The 12,000-nt window shown below is 44.4% G+C and overlaps 1 protein-coding gene across 1 annotated transcript in view; it reads right to left on the bottom strand.

Annotated features, from left to right (window-relative positions):
* Window positions 1–12,000, bottom strand: part of LOC126205244 (tubby-related protein 4) — a 518,596-nt gene that overhangs the window by 82,192 nt on the left and 424,404 nt on the right. Inside the window, exon 9 of the mRNA XM_049938873.1 lies at window positions 6,627–6,855. Within this exon, the coding sequence (XP_049794830.1) occupies window positions 6,627–6,855 (229 nt within the window). The remainder of the gene's footprint in view (window positions 1–6,626; window positions 6,856–12,000) is intronic.

Here is a 12,000-nt window from a genome sequence, read left to right as displayed (position 1 = left end):
TCGCGAACAGAAAGTCAGGGCCTTTTTTTGTAACTAGGACATAGTTTACTTATAGCAGGTTCTCGAACTGGCGACCCTCTGACGCGGCACAAGCTTGGTAACGTCGAACGGTGTTTTGCCGAACTCTTTCAAAGATTCCTGGCATGGCCCTGATGTGATTGGCTGCATGTTGAATGCGATCCATTAATTTCTCTTCGTTTCTAGGGGTTCGCGTCCAGGTGGGTGAACTATAACCTTGAAGAATCCCCACAGGAAAACGTCGGGTGGCAAGAGGTCCGGTGATCGCGGGGGCCATGTCCTAAGAGCACCTCTGCCAATTACCTGGCCATCGAAGAGTTCATTTAAATGTCTGCGCACAGCACGACTGCTATGTGCGGGCGCCTCATGATGCCGCAAGCACATGCGCAGCCATATGTCCAGGGGAACATCTTCCAGCAGGCCGAGTAGAGTTTCTTGCAAAAATAGAAGGTAATTTGCCCGGGTAAGTCGAGGAGGTAGAAGGACCGGCCCAATCAGATGGTCACCCACAATGTCTGCCCATATGTTGAGCGAAAATCGTTCCCGGTGTCCGTGGACGTGAATGACGTGAGGATTTTCCCTTGCCCGGTAATGAACGTTTCGAGTCTTGTAAAGGCCATCCCGATGGAAGGTGCAATCGTCGGTAAACAACACAATGGCGGGGAAGTCCGGATTTATTCTTTTTAATTATTTTACACGTCAAGTTCCGTAGAACCAAATTGAGGAGCAAATCTCCAACGTCATGGAACGTGACAGTACATGAAATTACAACATAAAAGTAATATCAGATAAAAATAAAATGTTTATGAAGCCAAAAAAAGTCAAGCCATATGATTCAGTAAACGCAGTCAACATTATAACATAAGGATCGGCTTAATTTTTCAAGGAACTCCTCAACAGAATAGAAGGAGTGACCCATGAGGAAACTCTTCAGTTTCGATTTGAAAGTGCTTGAATTACTGCTAAGATTTTTGAATTCTTGTGGTAGCTTATTAAAAATGGATGCAGGAGTACATTGCACACCTTTCGGCACAAGAAGTAAGGAAGTCCGATCCAAATGTAGGTTTGATTTCTGCCGAGTATTAACTGAGTGAAAGCTATTTCAGCTGCCGAGAATTCTTCCGGGTTGTATGGTCATGGTCCATGGAACTCTTCTATCCCTGACGTTTCGTCCAAAGCTACGTTGGGCATCTTCGGGGGTGCTCCTCGTTGTGCTGAGTCTTGCAGACGAGTCTGGAAGTAAAGTGAGGTCAGTTCGCTCTCTAAGTGGGATGCTAACAACTGGTCATCTGCTCTATCTAAAAGAAACACTCCCCTAGCCTTCTTGACTGAGTTATTATCTTTCGTAACCATAGTTAATATAATGACATCACGATCGCTAATCTTCGTTTCTACACTAACTTTGACGATAATATCCGGCCTATTTGTAGTAGCAATGTCTAAGATATTTCCATTGCGAGTGGGTTGCCGAACTAGCTGACCAAGACAGTTTTCAGAAAACGCGTTCAAAAGTACTTCCCATGACTATCTGTCTGCACCCACCGCAATGAATCCACAGACATCCCAGTCTATACTTGGTGGGCTGAAGTCGCTTCCAACTATTACTGCATGATCTGGAAATTTACTCGCTTCTGACTGTAGACTTGCTTTGAATGACTCTAGAACTGTCATTGTGGAATCGAGTGGCCAGTAAAAACATTCAACAATTAACTTGGTTTCACCAACACCTGTTATACGCGATTAGCTAATTTCATTATCGCACTCCACTTCGACCTCAATAGAGACAATATTTCTGTCAGCTGCAGTGAACACTCCCCCTCCTATGGCCTCTGTCTTTCCGATATTCATGCCACGACTCGCTAAATATCTCTGAGATTTCCTCTTCGGGTTTCAGCCAGGTCTCGATCCCAAGATTAACTTGAGCGCGAAAGCGTTCCTTGAGGGAACTAAATTCTGGAACTTTGTTACGAATACTTAGACAGTTTACTGATAAAATTTTGACAGCCATGCAAACGGGAAGAATTCTCGGCAGCTGAAACATCCGGTCGTGAAAGCCTTCATTGTATGAAAGCTGTTTATTCTTGGGAATAAGCTGATACTGTTAACAAGAAATGACTGTAAAGAATATATGTATTGAGAGGCCAATGCCAAAATACCCAGACTAGTGAGCAGGGGTCTACAAGAGGTTCGCGAACTTTCATCACTTATTGCCCAAACCGCTCGTTTCTGGGCCAAAAATATCCTTTTAGAATGGGAAGAGTTACCCCAAAATATAATACCATACGCCATAAGCGAATGAAAATAAGCAAAGTAGACTAATTTTCGTGTCAAACGATCACTTACTTCAGATACCGTTCGAATACTAAAAATAGCAGCATTAAGTCTTTGAACAAGATCCTGAACATGGGCTTTCCACGACAGTTTACTATCTATCTGAACAACTAGAAATTTGAACTGTTCAGTTTCACTAATCATATGCCCATTCTGTAAATTAAAACGTCGGGCTTTGTTGAGTTATGTGTTAGTACTGTAAAAACTGAGTCTTACTGTGATGTAGCATTAGTTTATTTTCTACAAGCCATGAACTTATGTCATGAACTGCACTGTTTGAAACCGAGCCAGTGTTGTACACAACACCCTTCACTACCAAGCTAGAGTCATCAGCAAACAGAAATATTTTAGAGTTACCTGTAATACGAGATGGCATATCATTTACATAAATAAGGAACAGGAGTGGCTCCAACGGTGATCCCTGGGTCCCCCCATTTGCCCGTACCCCACTCAGACCCCACATCACAGCCATTCACAACACTGTGAATAATGACCCTTTGCTGCCTGTTGTCAAAGTAAGAGATGAACCAATTGTGAGCTACCCCCCCCCCCCCACTTCCATAATGGTCCAACTTCTGGAGCAATATTTTGTGATCAACACAATCAAATGCCTTAGTTAACCAAAAAATACGACTAGCGTTCGAAACCTTTTGTTTAATCCATCCAGTACCTCACAGAGAAAAGATCATTTTCAGTTGTTAAGGGGCTCCGGAAAGGCTCAAAATCATGAAAAGTTCAATTTTTACTTTTTTGAGTTTTCTGAATCTGCAGACTATTACCTTTTAATAGATATATAATTTATTCAATTCCGAAGACTACAACTATTTTTAAATTTTTTTTGAAATGTGTTCTACATGGGCGTGACCCACTGTGGCGCTGTTAAACTGCTGTCAAATGGTGTTATTATTAACGTCCGTGTTCATCAGGTACATTTTAGTGATGTGAGATAAAGTATAAAACCTATTTTCAGAGACTTAGCAGCACCTGAACTGTTGAAAAAGTGTATTCACGGAAAAACTCAAAACCCCAATGAAAGTGTAAATAGTGTTCTATGGTCGAGAATCCCCAAGACTGTATTTGTTGGAATAGAAACACTTCACTTTGGTGTGTATGATGCTGTTGCGACTTTCAATGATGGCAACATTGTTCAAATGGCTCTGAGCACTATGGGACTCAACTGCTGAGGTCATTAGTCCCCTAGAACTTAGAACTAGTTAAACCTAACTAACCTAAGGACATCACAAACAGCCATGCCCGAGGCAGGATTCGAACCTGCGACCGCAGCGGTCTTGCGGTTCCAGACTGCAGCGCCTTTAACCGCACGGCCACTTCGGCCGGCGGCAACATTGTAAGGTGCAAGGTATTTAGAAATATGGGAATGAAGATAGGTTCTAACATGGTACGAGCGATGCTTGCTTTAGACAAGGAACGCCTTCGGGCTGCAGACAGGGCGGTAAAGAGTCTAGAAATACAAGCAAGAGTAAACAGGAGGAGGAACAAGAGGAAGCTGGAGGAGGAGTTTGCAGAGGATGAAGATAATCCATCCTATGGACCTGGAATGCACTAAAAAGTTAATCCAATCTTTGTCGCTCGATTCCCAAAACTTTTATTTTCTCATACTAATTACATGTTTTCTAAGGATCTTCCAAACATATTTGTTTCAAACTTTCAGTAAATGCTACACAGTACCTTCTGCATAATTTAACACAGCCTTTTTCCAAAAAACTGTATATTTTTGAATATATAAATAAAAAATTGCAAAAAAATGTTGTGAATTTTCATTACAATTGAAAAAAAAAATCATCTTTAATAACTGAACTAAAATTTTGTAAAATCCCTGTGTTAAGTTGTAGCCCATATTCCAATAAATAATCTGTAAAAAGTTCAACTTCCTACCTCAAATACTTTGTGAGGAAAGATGTAATTTATAAGCGTTATTTTAACATTGCAAGTATAGGGCGTTCCGGAGCCCCTTAAACGACTTCTAAAGCCGAACTGTACATTTGATAGCAAATTATGTGATATAAAATGATCAATTATCCTTATAGACACAGGCTTTTCAATAACTTTAGCAATCACTGATGGCATAGAAATAGGTCTAAATTGTCTAAATTATCCCTTTCTCGCTTTTTATAAAGCGGCTTTACTACTGAGTAATTTAATCGTTCAGGAAACTGATCATTCCTAAAGGAAAAATTATAAATATGGCTAAGTACAGGGCTGACATGTGCAGCACAGTACTTTAATATTCTGCTAGGCTCTCCATCATATCCATGAGAGTCCTGCAACACGTCACAGAAACCACCGTTAAAACCCTAGCCTGTGTTCATAGTCCACTACAGGATTTAGGTCTTGGACAGGGTGGAAACTAAATGGATGCTGGCTGTCACCTCTCAAAACCTCCCAGACTAACCCCATGTCGTGTCCAGCCGCTCGAGTACTTGTCGTAGGTGCTCCCTCGAAGCACTAGAGAACAATCTCTTCAAATGCAGCCTTCCATCGTGTTCGAGGTCTTCCAGCATCTCCATGATATCCCGCTAACGAACCTGTTTCGCCAGGTCGCCGGTGAATTGCTGTAAACGTTTGCGGGTGTGGGTGGCGTCTTGCTGGGTACCGCTCCTCATACAACCGTCGAGCTTCATGCGCCTTACCGTCGGCTAGTCCATAACCAAAAAACATACCTCGTTGTTCTTCAAACGAATATTGTGCCGCCATGCTTGCTGTATGACTAAATCGCAGGTGACGTGTATGTGCTCCAAAGCGAAGCTTACGTGCGATTGCCTCTGACGTGAGGTGGAGACAAACAGCAAGACCTATTCCACACGTGTGTGTATCTCGTTGGGGCAGTGACGGGGCGAGGGGTTTGTCTGATATCGCTGCCCGTCAACCGACGACCGGCAACAGGGCAATCCCACGGCCAATCGGAGCGCGTGGCGTCAAGTTTCCGTAGTTTATAAATGAAATGGTCCGTTGTCGACCTATACAACATTAGTAATTCTGCTTCCTACTGGCATCAGCTATCCAAGATTAAAATTTCGTGACACAATTGTTCTCCACTGAATATGGTGGTCCATTGATAGTGACTGGGCCTAATATCTCACGAAATAAGCATCAATCGAAAAAACTACAAAGAACGAAACTCATCTAGCTTGAAGGGGGAAATCAGATGGCGCTATGGTTGGCCCGCTAGATGGCGCTGCCATAGGTCAAACGGATATCAAATGCGTTTTTTTAAACAGGAACCCCCATTTTTATTACATATTCGGGTAGTACGCAAAGAAATATAAATGTTTTAGATGGACCACTTTTTTCGCTTTGTGTTGGATGGCGCTCCCTGTTCTGCGCTCATAGGCAGCACACCACGCCTGGTATGCGCGGCGCTCGGGGACCACAGCACAGCTACGACACCTGAGGATGGGCTTATAACAGTCCGAAACCAGTCGTGTGATAATAAAGCAATTTACAACTGAAGCGGTATTTTCAACCTCTGCCATAATGCTCAGTTGCGGACGTTCTGCCAATAGGATTGGTTGTGTGGTAGTTGTGTTTCTGGAGATGTGTGCAGAGATATGAGTGTTTGAAGTTGTCGCTGTCACACTGTTGTGCTCACCAAGACCTCTTCCACCTCTTTTCGAGATTTACGTATGTTATCGAGCTTTTAAGCTGGCTCTCTGCAGTGATGGTTGCGGAACGCACGAGAAAATGTCATGCACATTTAGTCGACTGCATTTTTATTTACATTTTACCTCTCAGAATTTCATTTTTCTTTAGGCGCTTGTTATGTTGCAAGATGTACAGGGAAAGATTCGAAAGTCATCTGTGTTGTCGAGCTTTAATGAATATTTTTGAATGTTAACGAACGTTTTGGAATCTTCTAAAATATTCTCAAATGGTCTACATTTTAGAATGGTCTAGATAGTTCTTGAATTATTTTTTAACGTTCTAGAATGTTTTGGAATATTGTTGGAGTTCTATACAGAAATGATTGGCAGAGAGTACTTTATTCCAAATTATAATACTGTTGAATACTCCAATGGATTTAACAGTACTGGAGAGTATTTTTGAGCATTCAAGAATAGCTTTTTAACGTGAATACAAATTTTTTTCCGATTTTTTGAATGTTCATTTTTAGCATGCTCTCGAATGTTCTCGATTGTTCGCAGAAAACAAATTAAGATAAAAACAGTGAGAAGCGGGTGTTTTACAGCTAGTACTGGAATAAAAGTAACATAACAGAAAAAAGTAGCTTGGAAACTGGTTCATTAAATGGAACTGACCGTCAACCTGAGGATCGAAAATGACGAACTCCGGCCGGATCTTGCTGGTCCGCTTCCCCTTGAGCAGCGGGACGAGGCCCCCGAGGTACTCCAGGTAGAGCGTGTAGCACGTGCCGGAGCTGAGGTTGGAGTCGTCGTCGTGCCTGATCATGGTGCAGTGGAGCCTCACGCTGCCCGCAGGCGGGCGCGACACGAACTCCCTCAGGGCAGACGTCTCAGGAACACAGCACTGCCAACACGACGAAACAAATGTCACTACCTTTTCAAACCATAGCGGGAGTGCCGAGCAGAACGCTATACAATGCCTTTTTAAACCTTTGGAAGATTTCATGAGGCTACATTTTCACCAAGAATAAAATTAATTTCGCGATCGTACCACTATCACTAAGAGAGAAGTATGGGGTGTTTCAAAACCAATATCAGAGTTTTAAGTTTTTGTAGCATTTATTACATTCAACATAAATACAGGGTGATTTTTTCCACCATTTACAAATTCTAGGGATTGAACAATGAGAGGATGCATGACGAATGAACTTATGTCCGGAAGTGCTTGGTGCTCATGCTTTCAGTAATACATTGTTACAGAGACTGCGGTCTAATACGCGCTGTAACATGCAGCTGCACTTACAAAAAAATGTTCAAATGTGTGTGAAATCTTACGGAACTTAACTGCTAAGGTCATCAGTCCCTAAGCTTACACACTACTTAACTTTAATTATCCTAAGGACAAACACACACAGCCATGCCCGAGGGAGGACTCGAACCTCCGCCGGGACCAGCCACACAGTCCATGATCGCAGCGCCTTTAGACCGCTCGACTAATCCCACGCGGCAGCTGCACTTACAGTATGTGTTAAAAATGGTTTCCCAGTGCCTCAGCCGTCCGCTGTGGCCGAGAGGTTCTAGGTGCTATAGTCTGAAACCGCGCTGCTGCTACGGGCCGGCCGGAGTGGCCGTGCGGTTCTAGGCGCTACAGTCTGGAACCGAGCGACCGCTACTGTCGCAGGTTCGAATCCTGCCTCGGGCATGGATGTATTTGATGTCCTTAGGTTAGTTAGGTTTAATTAGTTCTAAGTTCTAGGCGACTGGATGACCTCAGAAGTTAAGTCGCATAGTGCTCAGAGGCATTTGAACCATTTTTTGCTGCTACGGTCGCAGGTTCGAGTCCTGCCTCGGGCATGGATGTGTGTGATGTCCTTAGGTTAGTTAGGTCAGTCTAGGGGACTGATGACCTCAAATGTTAAGTCCCATAGTGCTTAGAGTCATTTCAACCTGTGCCTCAACGCATGCGTGTACACGCCGTAGCACGACCTGTCTCACACAGTCACATCGACCAGGATTCATCCGAACAGCGTCAAAGGCAGCATGAATACGCTGCTCCAGTGTGTCCACGTCTGGAATGGGCTCTACATACACGATACTTCTGGGATGGCCCCACAACCAGGAATCGCACGGGTTGCGATCCAGTGAACGAGCAGGCCATGGAACTGCACTCCCTCGACCGATCCATCGACTGCGAAGACACGATTGAGATGAATCCGGACGTTAATGGCGAAATGGGCCACATAACCCTTCGGATCATCTACGGCACTTCTTCCAGCAGGAGAGACAAAGTCACCTGCAAGAAACGCCGATAGTGCCTGCCTGTTGGGCGACTTGGAAGGAAGACTTGTCCCAAAATACGGCCGCCAAATATCCCGGCCCACACATTCTGGCTGAAGCGATGCTGGTGACTCACTGTCACCATACATCTACATCTACACCCATACTCCGCAAGCCACCTGACGGTGTGTGCCGGAGTGTACCTTGAGTACCTCTATCGGTTCTCCCTTCTATTCCAGTCTCGTACTGTTCGTGGAAAGAAAGATTGTCGGTATGCCTCTGTGTGGGCTCTAATCTCTCTGATTTTATCCTCATGGTCTCCTCGCGAGATGTACGTAGGAGGGAGCGATATACTGCTAGAATCCTCGGTGAAGGTATGTTATCGAAACTTCAACAAAAACCCGCACCGAGCTACTGAGCGTCTCTCTTGCAGAGTCTTCCACTGGAGCTTATCTGTCATCTCTGTAACGCATTCGCGATTACTAAATGATGTTGTAATGAAGCGCGCTACTCTCCGTTGGATCTTCTCTATCTCCTCTATCAACCTTATCTGGTATGGATCCCGCACCGGTGAGCAGTATTCAAGCAGTGGGCGAACAAGTGTACTGTAACCTACTTCCTTTGTTTTCGGATTGCATTTCCTTAGGATTCTTCCAATGAATCTCAGTCTGGCATCTGCTTTACTGACGATTAATTTTATATGGTCATTCCATTTTAAACCACTGCTAATGCCTACTCCCAGATAATTTATGGAATTAACTGTTTCCAGTTGCTGACCTGCTATATTGTAGTTAAATGATAAAGGCTCTTTCTTTCTATGTATTCGCAGCACATTACACTTGTCTACATTGAGATTCAATTGCCATTCTCTGCACCATGCATCAATTCGTTGCAGATCCTCCTGCATTTCAGTACAATTTTCCATTGTTACAACCTCTCGATATACTATAGCATCATCCGCAAAAAGCCTCAGTGAACTTCCGATGTTATCCACAAGGTCATTTATATATATTGTGAATAGCAACGGTCCTACGACACTCCCCTGCGGCACGACTGAAATCACTTACTTCGGAAGACTTCTCTCCATTGAGAATGACATGCTGCGTTCTGTTATCTAGGAACTCTTCAATCCAATCACAAAATTGGTCTGATAGTCCATATGCTCACCATACCATGGTGTTATGTCCGCTATACCGCAGATGACTGTTATGAAAGTTGAAGATACCACTCCGTGTAAAGGTGGCGTCATCTGTAAGTAGGATGAATGACACAAACCCCGGAATAGTGGTTGCCTGGTGAAGAAACCACTGACAAATCTGCTCCCAACGTGGAAACTCTGTCGCTAGTAAGCCCTGCACACGCTGTAAGTGGTATGGGTAGTAACAGTTGTCGCAGAGAATGTTCCACACAGTGGTCTGGGTTACACGGTACTGGCAGGCCAACTGCCGCATACTAACATGGTGGCTCCTTCCACAGTGTTAATCACATTTTTCTCCAAGTCTGGTGCCCAAACGTTTCGGTTGCGTCTTTCATCACTTATTGCTTCCTGAAACGACCCAGTCCCAGACAAGCGACGAAACACTGTTGAAAACATTGAATGCTGTAGTTGTTGTCGGCGGGGATAGGCCTTCTGATACGATCTTGCTGCTCACCGCCTATTGCCATTTGCCTTTCTGTAAGGAAACACGGTGTTGGCAAGCTCTCGATTCGAATACCGAACTATTGTGTACAGCGCTGTGTCACATCCACTACAAGGTGAATCAGCGAGAGAAGTGAATCGGACACAACATGGGCCGGCCGGAGTGGCCGTGCGGTTCTAGGTGCTACAGTCTGGAACCGAGCGACCGCTACGGTCGCAGGTTCGAATCCTGCCTCGGGCATGGATGTGTGCGACTGATGACCTCAGAAGTTAAGTCGCATAGTGCTCAGAGCCATTTGAACCAATTTTTTGAACACAACATTGGCTGGAGAGGGCACTAGGGCATGACATGTGAGGAACAGTCCCATCTTGTAGGAGGGAACCATGCACCCTGTAATTGTGCCTGTGTGGTACAACGCGCATTAGAATGCAGTCTCTGTAACGAAATATAATTGAATAAATGGTCACTAGCATGGAAACCATTCATTTCCGGAGGTAAGTTCATTAGACATTTTTAGTTCCAAATCCTCTCATCGATCAGTCCCTAGAGTTTGTATATGGTGCAAAAAATCACCGTGTAATATACAGGGAGGAGCAGAGGAAACGCATGTTTTTCACTGTTGAATGAGTGGGGCACAGCTTGATAAAAATAATAAAACCAAGCATTGAGTGATAGATTTTTTAATGCAGTTTTGAAATATATATTAATTTGGTTCGAGATGACGTCCTTCTTGCTGGATACAAATTTGGATCCTCTCCCAAAAGTTACACATGGCTCTCTCCAACATTTCATTCTGTATGGCTTCAATTTCCTTACGAATGAAATTCTTCAGGTCATCGATTGTGAAAGGCTTATTCATGTAAACTTCTGATTTTAAATATTCCCACAAAAAGAAGTAGCATATCGACAAATCGGGTGATCGAGGGCGCAGTAAACATCACCATATCTCATAATACACTACTGGCCATTACAATTGCTACACCACGAAGATGACGTGCTACAAACGCGAAATTTAACAGATAGGAAGAAGATGCTGTGATATGCAAATGATTAGCTTTTCAGAGCATTCACACAAGGTTGGTGCCGGTGGCGACACCTACAACGTGCTGACATGAGGAAAGTTTACAATCGATTTCTCATTCACAAACAGCAGTTGACCGCCGTTGCCCGGTGAAACGTTGTTGTGATGCCTCGTGTGAGGAGGAGAAATGCCTACCATCACGTTTCCGACTTTGATAAACTTCGGATTGTAGCCTATCGCGATTGCGGTTTATCGTATCGCAACATTGCTGCTCGCATTGGTCGAGATCCAATGACTGTTAGCAGAATATGGAATCGGTGGGTTCAGGAGGGTAATATGAAACACAGTGTTGGATCCCAACGGCCTCGTACCACTAGCAGTCGAGATGACAGGAATCTTATCCACATGGCTGTATCGGATCGTGCAGCCACGTCTCGATCCCTGAGTCAACAGATGGGGACGCTTAAAAGACAACAACCATCTGTACGAACAGTTCGACGACGTTTGCAGCAGCATGGACTATCAGCTCGGATACCATGGCTGCGGTTACCCTTGACGCTGCATCACAGACAGGAGCGCCTGCGGTGGTCTACTCAACGACAAACCTGGGTGCACGAATGGCAAAATGTCATTTTTTCGGAGGAATCCAGTTTCTGTTCACAGCATCATGATGGTCGTATCCGTGTTTGGCGACATCGCGGTGAACGCACATTGGAAGCGTGTATTGGTCATCGCCATATTGGCGTATTACCCGGCGTGGTGGAACGGGTGCCATTGGTTACACGTCTCGGTCACCTCTTGTTCACATTGACGGCACTTTGAACAGTGGACGTTACATTTCAGATGTGTTACGACCCGTGGCTCTACCCTTCATTCGATCCCTGTGAAACCCTGCATTTCAGCAGGATAATGCACAGCCGCATGTTGCAGGTCCTGTACGGGCCTTTCAGGATACAGAAAATGTTCGACTGCTGCCCTGGCCAGCACATTCTCCAGATCTCTCACCAACTGAAAACTTCTTGTCAATGGTGGCTGAGCAACTGGCTCGTCACAATACGCCAGTCACTACTCTTGATGAACTGTGGTATCTTGTTGAAGCTGCACAGGCAGC

This window comes from Schistocerca nitens, chromosome 1 (assembly GCF_023898315.1).
Source record: "Schistocerca nitens isolate TAMUIC-IGC-003100 chromosome 1, iqSchNite1.1, whole genome shotgun sequence".
NCBI classification, from domain to species: Eukaryota; Metazoa; Arthropoda; class Insecta; order Orthoptera; family Acrididae; genus Schistocerca; species Schistocerca nitens.
Note: the sequence above shows the minus strand (reverse complement) of the source record. Positions and strands in the feature narration are given on the sequence as shown.